The sequence below is a fragment of the Rhipicephalus sanguineus genome, chromosome 11, assembly GCF_013339695.2.
Source record: "Rhipicephalus sanguineus isolate Rsan-2018 chromosome 11, BIME_Rsan_1.4, whole genome shotgun sequence".
NCBI classification, from domain to species: Eukaryota; Metazoa; Arthropoda; class Arachnida; order Ixodida; family Ixodidae; genus Rhipicephalus; species Rhipicephalus sanguineus.
In genome coordinates this window covers 123,590,307-123,611,399 of record NC_051186.1, presented here as the reverse complement: position 1 = coordinate 123,611,399, position 21,093 = coordinate 123,590,307, and the positions used below count along the sequence as shown (strand labels likewise).

General features: G+C 48.4%; 2 protein-coding genes across 2 annotated transcripts; both read left to right on the top strand.

Annotated features, from left to right (window-relative positions):
* The first annotated feature begins 1,106 nt into the window (after positions 1–1,106).
* LOC119375355 (collagen alpha-1(I) chain) lies at positions 1,107–11,990 on the top strand. Its single transcript, XM_049411249.1, has 5 exons — positions 1,107–1,184; positions 4,297–4,530; positions 7,737–7,958; positions 11,577–11,729; positions 11,803–11,990. Exons 1-5 carry the CDS (start codon positions 1,127–1,129, stop codon positions 11,988–11,990), a joined length of 855 nt encoding a protein of 284 aa, XP_049267206.1. The 5' UTR covers positions 1,107–1,126.
* Positions 11,991–11,998: 8 nt separating this feature from the next.
* On the top strand, positions 11,999–18,113 carry LOC125756157 (cuticle collagen 2C-like). The gene is made up of 2 exons (XM_037645534.2): positions 11,999–12,386; positions 17,665–18,113. The coding sequence occupies exons 1-2, from the start codon at positions 11,999–12,001 to the stop codon at positions 18,111–18,113; spliced, it is 837 nt and encodes a 278-aa protein (XP_037501462.2).
* Positions 18,114–21,093: the final 2,980 nt, after the last annotated feature.

The following is a 21,093-nucleotide window of genomic DNA, read 5'->3' as shown; positions in this document are numbered from 1 at the left end:
GAGAGCAAGCTGGGGGAAAAGCAGAGACAGAAAGGACACGCGTGACATTTCAAGCTACGTGCCGAGACACCCAGCTGATTTATTGCGCAACCAAAAAAGCAGCAAAACATACGCCTATGTGGTAAATGCTGTAAGCCAGTTCGCTTTCCTTTTAACATCGTCTTTTTCTTTCTTTTTTTTCTTCGCGTGTACGCCATACGCGAGGGCGCGCATTCACTCGGTATTTTAATGTGGCCATTTTTTTCTTTCTCTCTTTGCCAGCAAATTAACGAGATGAATGCCCCCAGTGCAGAACTCTTCGTTGGGACGTCTCCCGCAATTTTCTATGAAATTCCGCAACTTATAGCATGGATATCTGAATACGTTCATCATCTGACATTCTTTTTCATCATCGCTTGTGGCGACTCGGTTTGCCTGTGCTCTATTCACCGGGTGTGGTCAGTAAGCGGCCTTCTTGGGGCTCAATAAAGGCCGCATTAACTGCGGCACCACGCTATTTGCACATTTTTACTTGACGTTCGTGGTGTAATTACATGCAGATTGTGCGCTGCAATTTTTTTTATTTACTGTCGCGGCCCTTTCAACTGCTTTTGTAAGCGAACCAAACTACCCTATGTCGCATCTATTGCCGGCGTCCTCTGTCTCTTAAACGAAGTGAAATTAAAACAATTGAAATTCAATTACTTATCGGCGCACGCTTATGACGCTCACAGCGCAGTACAATATACAATGCGAGCCGCCGTGGCAGCGTAGCACGTAAGGTGGCACGCTATCATTTAAGCTCGAAGGCGCGGATTTGATTCCCGGCCACGGCGCCGCATTTCGTCAGGGGCAGATTGCAAGGTACGCCAGGCTGCATTGATTTAGGAGCATGCTAAGGAGCCCCAGGTGCTCCAAATTAATCTGCAGCCCCCCACTACGTTGTGCCTCATAATCATATTGTTATCGCACGCGAAACGCCAGCAGTTATAACAAAAGGTATGCAATACGATCTCGCCTGTTTCGCGCTACAGTTGTGGCTCCTAGTGTGCTACCACCAATACATTTGACGCGAGCTAACCATGCTCTATTAATTAATCTTTTTTTTACCTCCATGGTCGCAGGCGCTTGAAACGAAGGAGTGAGAATGGCGCGCGTGGTGCTCGCCGCCGTGCTGCTGGCGGCGTCGGTGGTGGCCGTTAGCGGTGAGTGGCTTTCTTGTTTTAAAGAAAAGCTTTACTGGCCTAGTCGAACCACTTTCGCCGTGTATCTCCGCGTCGCCTTGAAGCGGAGAACGGATATCCCATGACAAGCCGCGCGAAATTTAGTTGTGGTGTTGCAGTTGTGCACGACCGTACAGCGAACGCGTTCCTCGGCTCGTCTGTCTACACCTCCGAAAACCCTTCCTCAGCATCCGAGGTTAAAACGCAAGGAGCGCGCGCATCTGCTGGCAGAGGAGCACGCGAGCGCGAGCGTCTGTTGAAACTGATTAAACGACGGTAGTGAGTGCACGCAGTACGGCACGTTCGACTAGCCATATTGTTCGGTTGGCAAACTGTGCTTCGGCTACGAGGGTAAACAAGCATAACTAAGTAATAACATTTCGCCTGCCTAACCGGGTCTAGACGAGCTAAGCTGCAGCCATTTTTTTAGATGCAAAGCAGCTTTTGCTCGGGGCTATGTCCGTCCTTCCATCGGCGACCGTCCGCTCGAGAACCATGTGTGCTGGCACGCGCTAGCGCGTTCGGGCCTGTGTAAGGGGCTAGGGAAGACGTTGTGGCCTCTCCCCTTTACACTCTCTCAGCAATCACGTGATGGCGTCGGGGAACGAGATTCTGCAGACGCGCGATGAACCCGCGCGGCGTGCTCCAACAAGAGTTCGGGACGAGTAACAGCAACAGCAACTACAGTGAATTCATGGTGGGCTCCACTTACAAGGACGCGTTAACATCGGGCAACGTACCCGTGATGAAAGCAACTTTAAGTCGACCCATGCGCTGCTTCGCATCCCCACATGGTTTCTTTTAGTGGGAGATTGGGTCATTTTTTTTCGTAGCGTGAGTAAATTAACTTTTCGTTTTCGAAGATTCGTACTCAGCATAGAACTACTGACAATGTGGAATAGACGAGTGCTCAATCAAGTGACAAAGCAAAGTGTTTAAAACATGACAGCTGTCTGCTGCGCCCGTTGGCACAAAACGTTATGGAGTTTGCGGGTTGTCAGCAGGAGTGAACAGCGATGAGACAGGACATGCACTGTTACATCTCATTTGATGAAGATTCCATAGGAATAAGCCCGTTGCAGAGGCTTCCGATCGTAGTGTACTGGGCCACTTGTCAGTGCAAGTGAGCGTCTTTCCAATCCTGCTGCCATGTCGTTCATCTTTTTAGTTCCTTGAAGTAATTTAGGGTCGTTAGCATTCCGTTATTAAATATCAGGCGTCTCAAGTTTATTGTGTCACGGTTTCAATTTGTCCTCTTTTTCAAAACGAGGCGAAAACAAACCGCCATATTTACGGGAAAACAATCGGCCCGTAATTTGTGTTTCCTAATAAATCGTTTACAACATTTTAATTAGGGAGTCCGAATATCCTCAGAGCACATTTCAAAACAGCTTGAACGACTTCCGGGATGCTATATCTCGCTTCAACTCCCTTCCTTTTTTTCTTTCGCGTCCGATAGAAAACCGTCGGACCAAAAAAAAAAAAAAACAGTGCGCGGTGTGGCTTCATAGCTACGTTTGAAATTACAACCTTGAAACATATTGTGAACCAAACAAACGAACAGTACGCCTGAATGATGTCCTTACGTCGACTCGGCATAGTTTTTTATTTGCAGTCGTTAAATCTCTCAGCAGTGAATCTACAATCTTAACTGGTGTTAGTGTAGCTTAAACGCAAGTTTTTCTAAAAGTCGCCGGCTATTTTCTCTCACATACGGCCTAGTTAAACAGCCGCACCGATAATCCTCTAATTTAGTGGCTAAATTCAACGAAATACAGCTTGTTTTCGTAACGGCGACCGTTGCTGGCCTTTCTTAGGGATCGCGTGGTAGCCTTAGCGGTTTCTGCGCCTTCGGATCACGGAGGCCCCGGACGAGCCGAAGTAAATTACTCTCGCCGTCCATCTATATAGGACAGAGTCAAACGACACACACAACTGCGTTTGCGGTGTATAGCTTGTCTCGGTCGTTTCTGTTTGTGTTTCCAAAAAACTCAGTATCCCTCCGACTGGCCCGCTCCCAGTTGACTTTCACATTATACTGACGTATCGATCATGCTAGCGACGTCTAGTTAATCATACTGACGTATAGTTCACATACTAACGCATCGTTCTAGAAAAATGGCTCGCTCTCACGTAATCGAGAGTAGATGTAAACATGAAATGTCTACCGGCAAAGCAGGCTCGTTGATGAACCTAGAGCAACAATCTTAAAATGGGTATAGGCTTTGTCGAGCATATGCGGTCACTGCGCGACGCAGGCCCGGCGCTGCTGCACCGCACAGTAGAGCCACATACCGTAACTCTAGCGCCGCACGCAACGTGGCGCCATCTTGCGAGAAAGCCCGCTCCACGAAACTCTTTTCACTAGTTGCCCGGATGTCTCGTTTTGTTCTCGTCTGAGTGGCCGGAACTTCTCGTTTGAGCGCCCGGATAACGGCGCTGACATTTTGCGCAAGCCCACTAAGGTTGCGGACTACGGGAGTTTACAGCATTTCACGCTTAACCGACTGAAGTGTATTTCTTGAGCTGTGCTTCAGACAGGACAACTGTAAGAGGCATTACCCCCCCTCCCTCGACCCCTCCTGCTCGCGTCTTGTGTCGATTAACTGCAAACTGGCTCAATTTCTCTCTTGTGGCGTATTTGGTGACGGCAATACTGGCTCAGACTACCAGGCCTGATGGCGCCATCATTCTTTCGGCTTCCTTCAAGCTATCCGGGGCGAGCCGTTAAGGATATACGACGTAAATGCGACGCTATTTCTAAGCAGCAACAGCGCGTGCAGATTCATTATATTTTTCTGGTGACACCGCACAAACTACGGCGAACTACAACGGCTTCGCTGTTAGGTTTTCAAAAACACACAAAAAAAACGTACACAAGATAAACAGGGAAAGACACACAGCGCTGCCCTTATAACTATGTGAGTGCAGCGCTGTGTGTCTTTCCATCTCTTCGTTGTCTTTCTTTTTTCTTTTTTTTTTGTGCGCTGTCTTTCTTCAAAAAATCCTATTCACCAACTAGCCCAACTTTCCATTTTGTTATCGTAAAAGGTACTGACTCGGTTTAATCGTTCCCCTGCCTTCACATCGACAGGCCAGTACCGGCGATACAGGCAGCGTGACTTTGGCTATCCGGAGAGGCAGAGCTTGAACGCCGTCCACTCCGGCGAAGCACCTGCTCCCGCCGCGGTCCCCGCCGGCTACAAGGACATCAGCCGCAGCCACGGCGGTGTCTACGTAGAAGAAATGTCCAACAGCTACGTTTTGGGCGGCGCCAGGAGGCGCCGACGTAATCGCTTCAGGCTCGTTGACGTCCCCAACGATCAGGGTAAACGAACTGAAAGATTTCACGCTTAGTATTGTTGAGTATGGAGCACCAACTAGCTCGAACCCTCATATTGCTGCGGTAAACGACAGTTCACTTCACCATAATAAGAAGCGCGATGCGCCTGAGGACGCAGGATCCACAGTCATGAACAATATAAAAGGGAACAGTCAAATGATCTTCCAGACTCCATAGTCTCTAAGCGCAGTTGTCAAGCGCAAGAGTGGTCCCAACACTTAACTCTCAATAGTAAACGTAGATTTTACAAATTAATACGACAGATTCGTATGTGCACATGACCAGAAAATTGTTGCTTAAACGCGAACTCGGTGTTCCCTTTCATATAGCTCACGACTGTACATAATGGACCGTATTCCGCGGACTAGCATCACGTGGTGTACAGTGCCGCCCAATCACGTGAGGCTGTCATTATCAAAAAATATTATTCCTCGTATGCACGCAAAAAAAGAGTATGTGTTACTCTTTTAGGCGAATCCTGACTTGCCAAGTATATGACTCTCTTTAAGAAACGCGTTAACTCTCTCTTGGGTCGCACGACTCTCCTACGAGAGTAGAATGAACTCCAATGAGGGTTCACGTGCCTGCTTAAGAAGTCGTATACGTGCAAGTGAGGACTCAAAAAAGTCGAAGGACGCATCATATTTTTTTTTTCTTAGAGAGTGGATCGAGAACTAGTGCGGTCTAGGAAAACGAGAACTGAAAACGAGGACTAGGTGCCCAGGCATTGTTCCGTGAACCTGTACTGTAGGCTCACGAGACGTTTCGTGGAACTCGGAATTCGTCCAAGCTTTTGCGTTCAATGTTAACGGGAAGTCAGTGCGCGTCACAAATACCCAAAAATGAGTGCTAGCTCCAAACGGTTATATTTTTAAAAACCACTGGGGTTTGCTTCGTGTTTTCTATAAATTTAATCAAACTGAAATTCCGGCAGACACCGAGCATTGGGGGAATGGATTTCATGCGAAGCAGTCAGCGAGAATAGCTGCTTCGACCACACTTTGAATTGTCTTACAAACTCGACATTTTTGTGTAATTTTAGCAGTGTGCATATCGTAGGCTTGCTTACCAGGCGCCATGTGCGCAATAGCGTCTAAAGGCTCTGTCCGCGCCCTTCGTTTTGTTCGTTTTTGTCAGCAAGAGTGGTTATTTATCGCACTGCTTATATTGAACGGCTACAAAAGAGAAGTGTCGGGTCATACGTCTAATGAAGAAGCATTGCAATGTATGACATGGCAACGCGCAACGACAGTCATCAGGGGTCCCACTTTACGTAGTAAATGGTCACCTTGCCCCTTTTTCATTTTTCTTTCCAACATTTTCCCGTGATCGCAGACGGACGCTCATGGACGTGCGATTAGCTTGATCTAGCGTAAGGCCGTCCAGTCTACGCTGTGTCAAATTATGATTTAAATTTCAGCGTTTGTGTGTTCTCTGGTTCTCTTTTCTCCGTGTCTGCACTACATGCCTTCTCTCGGAGTGAATGCCCTACCGACCAACTCAACTTTCTGTCGATACTAGTGAGTCCGATAGACACCTCATGCTGCTTGCCTCGTTCACACAGCCTCTTAGAAGCAGGCTGAGGTCGTATTCTTTACTCAACACCATACGGGGTGTAGTTCTGTGTGTCACGAGTAGCTAAGCCGTTGTCGGCACGTCTGTCGTTTCAGTATGAAGTTGATATTTGTGTGGTGTGGTACATTTAAGTGTTTCGATATGGAATACGAGCCTTATAAATGTGGTTTTTTTCTGGCAGCGAGCCGCTACCACTTGCCTAACAATGTCGTGGCCCCTGACACAACTCTATATATTGGACCAGTCGAAAAGCACACATTCAAATGAGCTGCTCAATTATCGCCGTTCGGTTTTGTCGCGCGATGGTTTGAAAAGATTGTGTCATTTTAAGGCTAAAGCCTTTATTTTTTCATCAAACGCGACAAGTGATCGTCGGCGTCGCCGTCCACACAAACTGATGACATAACAACATACGTTGTCATCATGACGTCACATGATGAAGTCATGACATGACATCGTCGCTGAAAGATAGGCGGGCAGATGCCGGAGACACTGCACAACCACTTTCGGTGCAGAATGTTTTTTTTTTGCTTTTTTTTTTGGGGGGGGGGTGGTATTACAATTGACTTCCAGGAAAAAGATGCAAAAGATGGATTTCGCCTTCGAGTCCTCTTAGGCGAATCCGTAAGGTTCCGCGTGACGTTTTCAACGGTGAAGTTGAACGATCGTAAGGAAACAAGGTTGTTATGCTAGAAAACAGCGCAATACAACGAAGACCAGCGCTGGTCCTCTTTGTTTTTTCTTTTCTTCGTTGTATTGCGCTGCTTTCTACTAAGATTATGTAGCAACAAGGCCAAGTTCATACGCTTTTATTGCTTCTGTTCGTCGTCATGTCCCTGTCTATGCCATATTTTTTGTGTACGTGTTCGTCAAATCTCCACATGCATGCAGTTGAAGCGAAGTACAAAGCGGCGATGTGACGAGGACAAGCACGTAGCGTTACGGTATATACTTGCATCGACATTGTGGCGGTCCTGATCGATTTTGACGTGCTTCGAGTGCAATTGCCACTGGCAGCCCTACCGATGGTACTGGTATAAGCTCAAGTGACTTGCAATATACGACGATGCTTACGTTTAATAGAACTTTGTATCTCACGGGTATTGGAAGTGACAGCTATTTGAAAGGGAATAATGTCGGTCTATATGGGAACGACGATGCGCCCTCGATTCCAGTCTTGGGTGTAAGACACTGCAGTATGCCAAATCAATCAGCCACCTAATTAAACTTTATTATCGCCGTATACGATGTATTGTTACAGCGCAAGCAGGAGGCCACAGAAATAAGCTGCATCTACGAGGTTTGACCAAGCTCTGGCCACTCGCACAGCAGAAGTGACAGGACAGTGTGGTTCATGATTCATGTATACAAATGTGTTAGCATATGGAAACAATTCACAATGGTATTGCATATGGACATTCACAGAAACAACTGCGCAGAAGCCGTATTTGGACACATGTGAGAGATTCTAATGTAGCTGCACAAACAGACCAAGTAAGCCTTTGTAACTAAACGTTAAAGCATTAACATTTTTTGGTCTGCTTAATTTAGTGTGGTTGCCAGTGCGTAGCCAAGTCTTGCTTTCCGTAACAAACATTTCGACTCTCCGTTACCAGGTGGATTCGGTGGACAGTCAGCACCACAGCCTCGGATACCGGGACAGGACAACCTAGGCGGCGCCGGTTTCCAGGGCGCCGCAGTTCCCCCTGGTGTCCACGTAGAGGTGGGCGTTCCCGGCTTTCCATCTGAGACGGGTTCTCTTGACCAGGCCGGATTGAACAGCCTGGGATTGGGGAAGAACTTCGAACAGGGAGGTGCTGGTTCACAGGGAGCGCATGGTGAGCAAAATCGGAACCCTGAGCAAACTCTTTTTGATGGCCACCGAATTGCCACATAAGATCTCTCTAACGATACCCGTCTACTCTTTTTTTTTTTGGAGATCGTTATATTCCCTTCGTAGAGTCGTGGGAGGCGCGACTCTCCATAAGAGAGTTAACTAACGTATATCTTAGAGTTTAAAGGAGTCCTCGAGGACGGTTGCGTATCATCATCATCAACATCCTAATTGCGATCACTGCATAGCAATGGCCTCTCCCGTTTTTCGCCAATGAACCCGGCCCTGTGCTTGCCACGGCCATGTTATCCCCACAAGCTTCTTAATCTGCTCTGCCCACCCCACTTACTGCCTGCCTATCGCGCTTGCTTTCTCGTAGCAACCAGTCTGTTACTCTTAATCACCAGCGGTCGTCTTGCCTTCGCGCTACATGACCTGCCCATCCCTATTTCTTCTTGATTTCGACTAGGATGTCTTCAACAAAAGTGTTATCTTCAACTAAGATGTCCTTGACACCCTCACCCATAAGAGGGCATAGAGGGAAAGCGCCTCTGTTATAGAGAGAATCAATTTAAATTTGCGACTGTTTCGAAGTGCTGCGCCTCTGCAAGAAAACTTAACAGTAAGGGATCCAGGTTCTGCCGTGCGACTACTAGGCGTGCATTTGTTCCTTTCAGCAACCGCATGAGCATCACCGCTCCCAGGCCCTGTGCTAGTCCAGTTTTACATGGAGGTGCTAGTTCACAGGGAGCGCATGAGATCATTTATGAGATCATTTCACCGGCCGTTTTTGGTGCCGTAGTTGTCCGCCGCCGCCGCCGGTGTCCGTAACCAGTATCGCTTGAAATAAGAAAGAAAACTAAATAAGAAAAAAATTCCAGGATAGAAGGAGGTTCGAACCTGGGCCCTCTGCGTGGGAGCCCAGTATTCAACCTCTGAGCCATACCGGTGCTTAAAACTGCTTTGCAAAAAAAAAAGGTCCTATACAGGCTTCATGTCGGGAAGGAACCACATTAGCATATGCAATATAGCGTGGTAAAAGAGTAGAATAAGCACCAAGCGTCGCACAACGCGAATTCTGTAACCAGGCGTCACACAATGCGAATTGCGCAACGAGTAGGTTGTTGAATGCTTTCAACCCATTACAAAGAGCTCTGCCATAATTCTTCATCATCATCACGCACAGCATCAACAAAGTGCGCATAATGCCTTACATGCGTTTAGCAGCTACCACGGCTTTCTGTAGAATGACGAAAAATGGCACAGTGCCTACTGCCCTACTTCTCAAAAATTACAATGATTTATAGCGTAGTGGGTTCCTCGCAAGTGAACTTCTGTTGGTTGCCAAGGAAGCCCATAAGGCTCCCATGATCCATTTCCTCAGGGTCTCAATAAAGTCAATTCTCTCTCTCTCTCTCGCTCTACGTTTCTCCGGTTAACGTATGTTATAAAGCGTGGTGGGACAGTTAAATAACGACCGGGCGTCACACAATATGCATTACGTAACTAGTGGGTCGTTTAAAGCTTCCAACCCATTACAAAGGGCGCAACCATGATTATTCATCGTCATCAACCGCCGCATCAACAAACTGCACATAATCGCTTACATTTGGTACCTCGCATCTCCGCAGAACAACGAATAATGTCGTGCTGGGTGCTTCCCAACTTCCCAAAAATTACGCTTTGTGGCGTAGTGGGTACGTTGCTAATGTACCTGTATTAGTAGCCACAGGAGAGTTTATAACGGGTTCTAGAAATGCCGCTCTTCCAGCTTTCGCTGTGACTGTGCTGCGCTTTCCGCGCAGGCCTGGCGTGTTTTCTATCTACCACTTCGAAGTAGCTATGGTTATAGAGCCCTCCGCTGCTGATGCTCTTGTTGATTATTGTTCTTCAAGCAGTCGTTGAGAAACGTAAATTTCAATAATTTGGTGTGATAGTAATCAATGTAAGGTCCATCTTTGTCGGTACTGTTTTCTACGTTCGTGCAAGTTTCAATTCCAAAACATCCAGGAAAGCTAACGTTATTGATTGGCTTTTGAACGGAAGCGCTTTCCATATCTCATTTAGAGGTCATTTCTAAAGGGAGTTCAAGTCGAGATTCGAGGAACATTGATACCGATCTACAGAATGACTGAAATCTGGACGCCGATTCCGAAATAGCTTTACAGCAGAGTTGTTAAGGTCGATGTTGACCGTGTGTCGGAGATTGAAAATGATTATCATTAACCGGCACGTGCCACCTTCATACTCTTCATAATCGACTTCCTCTTCTCCCTCTTTTGTTTCGCTACCAGAAAACGTGCGCCCATTTGTCTGACGAATGATGCAATAACTTCATGGTCGAGAGAACGGGTACACAGAGAGAGAAAGAAAGAAAGAGAGAGAGTAAAGGAAACAGAAAGGGAGAAATTCCTGGCGAAGGTTTGCCGAGACGAGATTCGAACTCCCTTCATCCTCTTCTTCATCCTCTTCGTCCTCTTCTGCTTCGCTCCCAAAACACGTGCGCCGATTGGTCCACCTTGATTTGTCCACCGCATGGGAGAACGAGTACAGAGAGACAGACAAAGAGGGACATAGGTAGAAACAAATGGAAGCAGAGAAATAGATAGAAAGGGAAGAAGCAGTGAAAAACATAGAAGGTGAGAGAACGACTACAGAGAGAGAGAAAGAAAGATATTGGAAGAAAGCGAAAGACAAAAATAGAAAGAAAGTGAAGGAAGAGAGAAAACGAGAGAAATCCAGAGAAAGGAAAAGACGGAGAGAGAAATAGATAAAAAAAAAACAGACACAAGAAAGATAAGAGAGCAAGCACAGCCATGTATAGTATAGCATAGTATAGCAAAGGGTGGCAAAGAGAGATAGAGTAAAAGCCTAGGCAAGCCAAGACCGGCTAGGTGCCTATCAGCTCTGTTGTGACACAGCCTTGCACGACTTAGTGCAAGCTGCGCAATTTTTTTTTCTTCCGCGGATATGTTTCAACACCTGGTGGCCACATGGGACCTCGGGAAAAAATGCTCAATGCTTGAGACCACTCATGTCTGTGTAGCTCATGGACATGCTTCTTAGTCATGTGCGTGACGCGGGACGCTAGCGAAAAGTGCTCCCGCACGTCCTCCCGCACGACCTTCCCATGCGCCGGCGAACGTACACAAGTGCGGCCGTCCAAGGGGCGCCGGTCACATGCGTGTTTCTATGTACCGTTTTCTAATAACTGACGCTATCTCGATCTTGAGCTTGTCGGCAATAAACCATTTCTGATATGGTAGTCTCACCTTTTTATCGAGTTGACTTGTTATTTCACGTTGCACATTGCGTTGTTGCCTGGATATGAACGCATGATCGTCATTCTTGCTTGTGCCAATGGAAGTGTTGAGCTGCTAGACATCCGGTTCCCGGTGTGGAGGAGGAAGAATTGTGCATTGCAGAGAAAACAAAGAGAGAAAGAGATACAGAAAATATTATGTCATGCACGCAGGCGCAAAGCTTCGCATGGCCCCATTTTCCCGACAGGGCAAATGTTCCGGAATTTTTTTATCCGTAATGTTCACGAGCCTATTTTACATGGCGTTGATTGTTTTACCATTTTGACCAATCCTAACAAGTTCATCAATATGAACTTCAGGTTCCGGAGGTCACGGCCTCGGCGAGAACACGCCGGCCCATCCAGCGGCCGGTAAGGCAGGGGCCCCGGGTGCGGCCGGAGCTCCAGGACAGCCGGGTCAGCCAGGTCAACCGGGTCAGCCAGGACAGCCGGGCACTCGCGCACCAGCCACAGGTGAGGAGCGTGGCAGGACGGCGTGCCTTCTTTAACCGTTTTGATGACTCCTAACAAAATTCGCCGACTTCAGGTTCCGGGGGTCGCGGCCTCGGCGAAAACACGCCGGTCCATCCAGCGGCCGGTAAGGCAGGGGCCCCGGGTGCGGCCGGAGCTCCAGGACAGCCGGGTCAGCCCGGACAGCCGGGTCAGCCGGGACAGCCGGGCACTCGCGCACCGCCCACAGGTGATCAGCGTGGCAGGACGGCGTGCCTTGTTTAACCGTTTTGATGACTCCTAACGAAATTCGCCCAACTTCAGGTTCCGGGGGTCGCGGCCTCGGCGAGAACACGCCGGTCCATCCAGCGGCCGGTAAGGCAGGGGCCCCGGGTGCAGCCGGAGCTCCAGGACAGCCGGGTCAGCCCGGACAGCCGGGTCAGCCGGGACAGCCGGGCACTCGCGCACCGCCCACAGGTGATCCGCATGGAAGGAGGGACGTCGACGAAGCTAGCTCTTCGAGCCTGGATCAGTCGGCGTACACGGGCCTTCCGGGTCTGCCAGGAGAGCCGGGTCTTCCGGCAATTCCACCGGAAGCACAGGGCCCGAACGTCGAAGGGCGCAACTTTCCCGATAGGAGGAGTGGCACGCCGGGAGAGCCCGGTCGTCCGGGAAAGGATGGTGAGTTGCACACCAGGGGTACATACCCCGTTTCAAAAATGTTCCAAAAGCTGGGTGAATTCCTGATTGTCCGACTCCAATATTAACAAAAGAACGCAGACGTTCCGCCACCTATGCAGGTGGCACCCTCACTATACAGAGGCAAGAAATGAGCGGAGGTCGACCAGTCCACTATTCATATAGGTCCTTGTAAACGTCTGATAGGGCCGGGAGCCGCGGTTGTTGGTTGCAAGCCGATGCGACGCGACGAAAGAATCATGATTCGGAAAATGTGGTTCAGTTGTCGCATCGGCTTGTGACTAATGGACTGGTGGACCTCCGCTCATGTGTGGCCAAGGATGAGTATGCCACCTTCATAAGTGGCGAAACGTCCGCCATATTGTTCATAATTGCTGTGTTAAGTCAGAGTAAACTTTTTACAATCATACTCTGTTTCATGCACTACGTGCAGCGCTGTGAACGCTTGCGAGACTTCTTGCAGTAGATGCGTTTGAACGATGAAATAGTTCAATTAATTTACCCGTAATGCGTTACTTTTCTTTTCGTTTTTATTAAGGCTGAATAATAAATTAAGATGCCTTCTGCCTTAATAGGTTGTTCTGGATCATCAAGCGTCTTTTTGTTTCTTTTTCTCGTTCCGTAGCCTCCGCGATTAGCTCCGGCAGCATGCAGCCGGAGCTTTTCGCGGAGGCCAAGCACGGATGCGGGGTTTTGCTTACCGGACATTTTGCTCACCGGACTATTTGCATAGCTTCCACAGCATTGTGCCTGATATATGAAACAAAGAATAGCTGTAAATACGGAGTAGCGCTAGACAACGGGGCAACAAGCAAACGTAGGCGCAGTTCTCTATCTGAACGGCACGATTTTGTAGTTGCGTTTCACGTAGTAGACGTGCTCTGGTAACCCCTAATTCTAATCTATCCCGGGGTATGGCAATGGACGGATTTTTATGCTTGTGCGCATAAGGTCTTTCGCGTGTGTATGTTCCTCTGATGAAATCTTGTCGTTAATTTGCGCCTACGTATGTGTGTGTCGCCAGCTAGCGCTTCTCCGCATATACAGTGAAATGTGCCAATTATAAGTTCCACTGTCGACATGTGTAGCTGTACATTGCTGTCCTGGACTGTCGATGACTATCGCATATGATGTGTACACAATGCTCATTGACTAAAGGCACCACCTCGGGCAGTTCTTGCCAATCCAGGATGGTATTCAGCAAGATCCCGTTGAGGGAACCCTGATAGTGCTCTTTGGAAAAAAATAGCGCGAAAAAAAGAAACGTGGGATTAGTAGACGAAAGGAACAGGACAAGCGCATACTAACTGAACCTTTATTAAAAAACGAATGTATTTATACCAAGCAAACCACAAGTTCACCCCACACAAAACCCAAATCTCAGATGTGCGCATCCAGATACCCTATCTCAACTTTATTCAAAGCAAGAGAAGGTTTAGCCACACAGTTATCACCGCCTTTCCCAATAAAGAAAGCTTCCATAAGCTCACGTGCCGTCTGGTCACGATGGCGTGCAAGCACTTTTGCATCAGTGAAGACCGGCGTGCAGCCACAGTCACGGCAGTGCAGGGACAGGTTATACGACGGTTAGATAACCGGTGGTCGCTTGCAGGACCACCGGTTATCTTTGAAAGGGCAGCCGTCGTCTACCCTGTCCCTGCACTGCTGTGACTGTGGTTGCACGCCGGTCTTGACTGATGCAAAAGTGCTTGCACGCCATCGTGACCAGACGGCGGCACGTGAGCTTATGGAAGCTTTCTTTATTGGGAAAGGCGGTGATAACTGTGTGGCTAAACCTTCTCTTGCTTTGAATAAAGTTGAGATAGGGTATCTGGATGCGCACATCTGAGATTTGGGTTTTGTGTGGGGTGAACTTGTGGTTTGCTTGGTATAAATACATTCGTTTTTTAATAAAGGTTCAGTTAGTATGCGCTTGTCCTGTTGCTTTCTTCTACTAGTCCCACGTTTTTTTTTTCGCGCTATTTGTTGCCAAAATGAATTACCAACTCGCCCAACAGTCTATCCTTCTGATAGTTCTTCTAAATCCCCCCCCCCCATTGACCCAGTATCGTGGGTCCTTCGAATAATTCACAAACGGGTTTTGAGTGCCTTGTCTAGTGTGCCATTTGTTATGCGTGTTGAAATATGTGCATCTCTATATGTGATCGCAGCGTGCCACACCACCAAGTTTCGGCCACCCTTGTTTTCTTTTGTTGTTGGTGGTGGTGGTGGTTGTGTTGTTGTTTAACGTGGAATTGTTCTGGAACGTCACTCGTGCAGAATATTCGACTGGTGTTTAGCGTTTGTACCATCTAGGCACTATAGTACCAGCGTATAAGATACAAGCGGGCGAATTTGTTGTGGCATTGGATGACGCAGAGGTTAACGAGGCAAGCGCGATGTACAGCGCGCCAGCGGAGGATCTTGGAAGACGGAGCTTAGCCCCGACCCCCCGGCTTGGGATGGGAGGACGGTAATCTATAATCGCCCTTAGCCTTTGGATGCAAGATGCTTCGCTTAATAGCAGTGCTAGTGCTTTACTCCAGTTGTAGCCTATACATCCCATTACATAACTGTAATAAACCACATTGGGAACCCTTCACGTCAACTGTATTGTAGCGTGCGCAAAAAAAGCTTGATAGTCCTAGTTACAGCTTTCCAGCTCTACCCAACCAAGAAGCGATGAAGTTTACTATTGCCTTAGAGAACTCTTGGGATAATGCCCCACCAGAAGCTACAGAAATCAAAGCAGCCCAGTATATTTCCCGGCAAATTTTTCTTAGCGCACCGTCCCCTACCTCTCATGCTTTGGCTTGGCGTCTTCGCTTCTTCATCGGCTATATTAGTAGCTGTAAATAATGAGCATATAACACATTCTCGGAATGCAACTTCTAGAAAGCCGCTTTATGGTTCTGTTTATGCCTTGTATGATGCCCTATAATAATCGGGGCAAGTAGGCGCACCATCACAAAGCGTATTAAAGAAGCCATAAAACCCGAATAATGCCGGCCCGTAGGCATCTCTAAATCGCACCGTCTTCATTAATGTATAATGAAGTATGTTTAACGCCAACGTTCATGGGACTATATTATATACGTTTCATCCATCCGTGCATTGCGTTCCACCGTGTGTGCGCGTGCTTATTCACGCGATAGCGTTGAAGAGCTCGTTTCGCAGAGATTCCGGTGTCGGTATCGGCGTCGTTGGTTGTGAGCGAAAAATCAGTGTTGTCCGTGACTGAAGAAACCTAGAAATATGAAAACAAAATAAATAAAATTTGGTTCAAGTGAGAATTAAACACGGGCCTTCTGCGTGGCAAGCAGGTGTTCTACCACATGGAATGCCAGTGCTTGGAACACCTTCGAAAAAAAAAAACAGAACACTATATGAATGTCTTGTAGAGGGAGGATTCTCCTTAACGCATGTAATATTGCGTGGCAGAAGCGTAAAATCGCGCCAGGCATCAAAACATGTGACTTGCGAAACAAGTGGGTGTTTCAAAAGCCCAGCCATTACAAAGTTCTGAGACATATTTATTAATCAGCGAAAGCATCAACAAAGTGAGCAGCTGTGTAGGTTCGCGTTGCCTTGCGGACGCGTAGTGGGCCCTTCTCTCATTCGCAAAAGAAAGAAATATGGAGTACTGGGCGCTGCGCAACTGTACTTGCAGTAGGCAGTCTAGGATAGTTTGAAATTGTGAATGTTACGCGCACAAATGTTCGTTTCCTTGCGGCACGGCTGAGGGATGCACCGAGAACCGAAGCCAGGCTAGCAGTTGAGCGAGCGATACGCACGGGGCTCGATTCCGTTATCACGTTATACTCATGAAGGCAAAGCTCAAGCGTCCTCGTCTACTGCCTCACCTCCGTCTTAAATAGCGAAGCTGTTTAGTTTTTCTTGGTTGCTTCTCCATATTCGCTTCGTCCTCTTCAGCAACAATGCTGCACACTGTAAAATAAATTGTGATAAAGCCGTATAGCTGTGTTTTCGTGCCACTGTGACGCAACGGACTTAACCTTGCAACCTTTGTAGCATACGACCGCATCATTTCGCTGCACGAGGAAACGCGCTGTGTAGAACATTTGGCACGATTGGAGACGCAGGATTTAATATTTCAGGAAGCTTTCCTTACCTGTCCAAATCTACTGGCCCTTCGAGAGTAGCATGAGATCGCCACAGGCGTAGTATTTACCGCCCTAAACGGACTACAAAAGCCCGGCAACGAGCTCAATTTTTATGCAGCCACTTCATTTCTGGTAATAAGGTCCAAATACATAGCTCCAGTATTGTAAAGTGGCACTTAAAGATCTGGGACAAGTTTCGTTCACATTCGCGAATGCTTATTACGTTATACATATAAGTGATTCCTAATTCTTACTTCGGCTTGATTTGTGGGTAACCGGCAAAGAGTTCTAATAAGGCCTCATACCTACATCAATTCAGCTCCCGCTAAAGGCGTCATCATTGCCTATAGGGGAACCCAAGCTCAAGTTTGGGCTGGAATCTCGCGTGGCCGAGCTGTGCGTTACCGGGGATAGACGCTGCCAGCGAAGGTGGTTTCTCGTCAGATTTGGCGGCAGTGGCGGCAAGGACACGAGCACGCATGCGCTCCTGATTCGGCCCGGAGCACTGCTAGTCGGCAATAGTTACACTGCAGCGCACCGCAGATGCACTCCGAGAGCTCTGCGCTTGCGTGGAAGCGGGGCGGCAGTATAGTGGCGAAAGGAGACGTACCGTGGATTATTCCCAGCTACGATAAGAGTGGTGGCGCCGCTGGACGCTGCTTTGGAAGCCTATGGAGCTCCCATTGGGCATGATTCCGCACGTGGCATTCTTCGCCATTTGTGAAACTTAAAATCATACTTTGGCGCATCTCAGTACGTCCACGAAGAAAAGCGACATAAGCATAGAAAAATAAACACAGGCGGCAGGAAAGCACCAAATGCTCTGAGCGCCTCATGCTCATACCGAGTCACGATTAAGCAATCTATGAATACGGTGCACCAACTCACCCAATCAGCAGTTCCTGTAAACTTAAACGACTGAAGGCCGACTAAGAACTGAAGGCTTCCGATTTAAAGAATAAACTTCTTGGTTACCATTAAGATTTATCGCGACTAAGGAGAACAGGTAACGGACATAGCACCTATGTACATCCAAGCACGTCTGCAATGTAGTCGGATCGTAAACTGAACTTTCTACCGCGGCAGCTGCCGTCAAAACACTTTCAGTGCTCCGTCAACAAAGTTCCTTCCCGCAGGGATTGACGGAAGGCCCGGAAAACCTGGAGGACCTGGAGAATTAGGCGAGCCGGGTGAAATGGGCACCCCTGGCGAACCGGGCGAACCTGGGCATCCTTCTAAGGACGGAGGACCCTCGGGAGTGCCAGGATCCCCGGGACGTCCGGGCAAACCCGGCCCTCCAGGTCTCCCCGGCCCTACGGTTGGAGTCGCCGCTGGCGAAGACGCGAACAAGCACCCCATCGACGCTAAGAACACGAGCGGCCTTGCAAACGAGGCTGCTAAGGCGGTGCCGGACAACAACACGCTAGCTGCCAATGTCGGAAATTCTACAGTCACTACCGGGGCGGCACTGAACGAGGTCCACGCACAGAGCAGGCCTCCGGGCCGATACCGCAGGCTGCGCCAGGCCAACAAGCGCCGCCACCACAAGCACGGCCACCCACGACTGCGCAGCCTCAACCACTGAGAGACGGCTCAGGGACGGCGTGGCAGGACTTAACGGTGTGGTCCCGAAAGTTGTGGGTAGCGGAAAGCAGCGACATACCCGGCCACTGAAAAAGCTTTTTTTTTTTAATCTTCTACTTTTTTAAGTAAACCCCGGGTATCATCATGTATGCCTATTGTCTTGGTTTTGTTATTGCCCGCCTGCTACGTGTTTTGAGCGCCAGAATCGGGAAGACCTGTAAAGGTGAACGAAACTGGCCTGCGCGGCACAGCGTAAGCTTAATTAAGGAGTCACTTCCTATGGAGACCATCGTGCGTCGCTTTCACGTTAAGTCTGAACTGCCAGCAGTGCTGGGCAGTATGGAAGATACATGTGTCCTACATATTCCTTGGATATCGTGTATCTGTATCGCGATACGTCTCGGAAAACAAGTATCCGTATTTCCGCTGCATGAAATGTATCGTGTTTCTTAAGATACAAGATAGTGCGATCGCAGCACCACGGTGCGAGACAATAAACATTGGCTGAACTCTGCTTCTGAAGCTGATACAACTGTGACATATAAGCCACCTGACTAAAACAAAAGGCAGTGACATTCTTTTATCTTTCCGCCACGGTCATCCAGCTACGGCAAGCGATGAGGTGTGCGCGTCCCGATTGTGAAGCAGCCATGCGGTGGACCTCGCAGTCTCGACATAAATGAGCACGCGAACGTCTAAGCCCAGCCCACCCTTTGTTTTATCGATTTTTCAAACAGCGTAGCTAGTGAGCCCGAGGGAAATCCAGTGGCGTCCGGTAAAACCCCTGCGAGTATGCGCTGAAGGTATTGGGCAAGCCCCACTACCGAGTACAGCAGGGGCAAGAGAAAGCGAAGACAGTGGAGGGGGAGAGCGCAGCGAAGACGAGTGATGGAGAGCGGTAGGGAAGGAGGTTGGAGCCTGGGGTGGGAGAGCAAAGCCGGATGCAAGGAGCCGGGAAGGAGGAAGGAGGCGAGCGTTAAAAAAAAACTCTGCTCGGTGATGTGGAGAGTAGGAAGGCAAGAATCCTCGTGGGTATGAGCCAGTCTCCTTTAGGCGACAAGCAAACAAAGGGGAGATGAGAAATGAAGATGAGAAGTAAATAAAACAAAATAATATTTGTTGGCGAGGCTGGATTCGAACCCGGGTACCCATGGTTTAAGACGAGTGTCCTAACCCCTCGGCTATCAAGGCACGGTAGTAGACTGAGAAAGGCAAAAGGAAAGGCAGGCAGGTTAACCAGGTTGTACTCGGTTTGCTACCCCACACAGGGGGAAGGTGAACTGGAAAAAAGAATAGAGAGAGCAAGGAGGAAAGACAGAACAAGTGATACACGCACACACATATCAGCGTTCACCGCGCACCCACAGAGTCACAACCGAAAAATATTTGAGATCGGTACCTCTGCGGCTGTCTAAAAGCAGACTGGAATCCGAAATGTTAAAAAAGGCCTGCAAGGACTGGCTCCAAGGAATCCAGAACTTGCATTGCGCATTGAGCTGGTGGTAGCAGAATGAACAATCACAGAAACCTGATTGTGTTGCTATCGCCGAGAGAGCGAGAAAAGGAAAAAGTAAGAGAGAGAAACAAAAAAAAAGCGAGAGAAAAATAGAGAGAGAGGGGCTCAACCTGGCTTTCCTAGGCATAACTGATCGTCGCTACGCTCATGTGGCTAAGGAAGGCCGCCCAGCTACGCTGCTTTTTTCAGGCTTGCCAACGCCATTGCGAAGCTGCCCTAATATTTTTATTAAATGCGAAGCATTTCTTAGCGAACCTTTGGCACTTTGCGCGTTTCTATCTACGTATCTATCTATCTACCTATCTATCTGTCTAGATATCTATCTATCTATGTATTTAGCCGCCTACGTCTGGGCGCTCTCATGAGTGCCTCCTTAACTTAGTGTAGACCAAAATCGGCATGGGAGGGTACGAAGATTTGACGAATATGACTGTCGGGTCATGACATGAATAATGAAAATCCTGTCGCATAGGTCGTCAAACCCTTTCCTCTAGACGCGTGTGGCACATACCCGTTTACCACGGGCCGCGGTGTACGGGTATGCGCCAAAGGTGATTGACAGTCTATATCTACCCAGGAACCGCGAGAACAGACGTTCGCAACACAAATGCAAGAGCGTTAAGAAAAACCGACATCGGCAGCGTTGACCCGACGAATGGAATGAATTAAAATTAGGATCCGAGCAGGAATCGAACCCAAGCATTCTGCGTGGCAATCAGGTATTCTACCGCAGAGCCACACGAGCTCTTTATAAACTGGTTTGAAAAAACAGCCTATGCAGGCATCGTGTCGGTGCAACGTCAATTGTATTTGTGGTGGTGGCTATCTGATCTTTAAAGAAAGCAATAAACACTACATATGTACTCGTACGATACAGGCGTCATATCGGATTAACGTCTGTGGTTCCAGTGTTGGCTCCCCTTTTATGTAGCAGTCTAATAAACATTAAATTTTATTCCTATGAGTCAGCAAGCTATATTGAAGCATTGCTCGACCCGTGAGGAATGCGTTAACAAAAGTTACGTATGATATTCACATCATCGCACCGTAAAGTGCACTTAGTCCGCCAGAACGACGCAGTGTCCTCTTCATTTCTTACGAGGCTGGGCGATGGCCTCATGCTGGCCGAGCATGATGCCAGATTGATTGACAGCCACTTTGTACACTAGGCTACGTAAGCCACATCAGAGGCGTAGGAAGACATTTTTTCCGGAGGGCAGGGAGGGCACCGCCTTCATCTGAAGTGGGGGCGGGCAGGTAGATGCGGTCGAGTATCATTTTGTGCTCTGTGTGCCATGGCAAAAAAAGAATTCGGGGGGAAGGGGGCACAGGTATGTGGTCTAGTGGCTTAGCCCCTCCCCACTACATATCAGCTTACCGCTTTTAGTGTTGGTAATACCACGTTGCCGTTCGCAGCATTACCCAACTGTAAACAGCTGGTTGTATAACACATATGTGCTCTTCG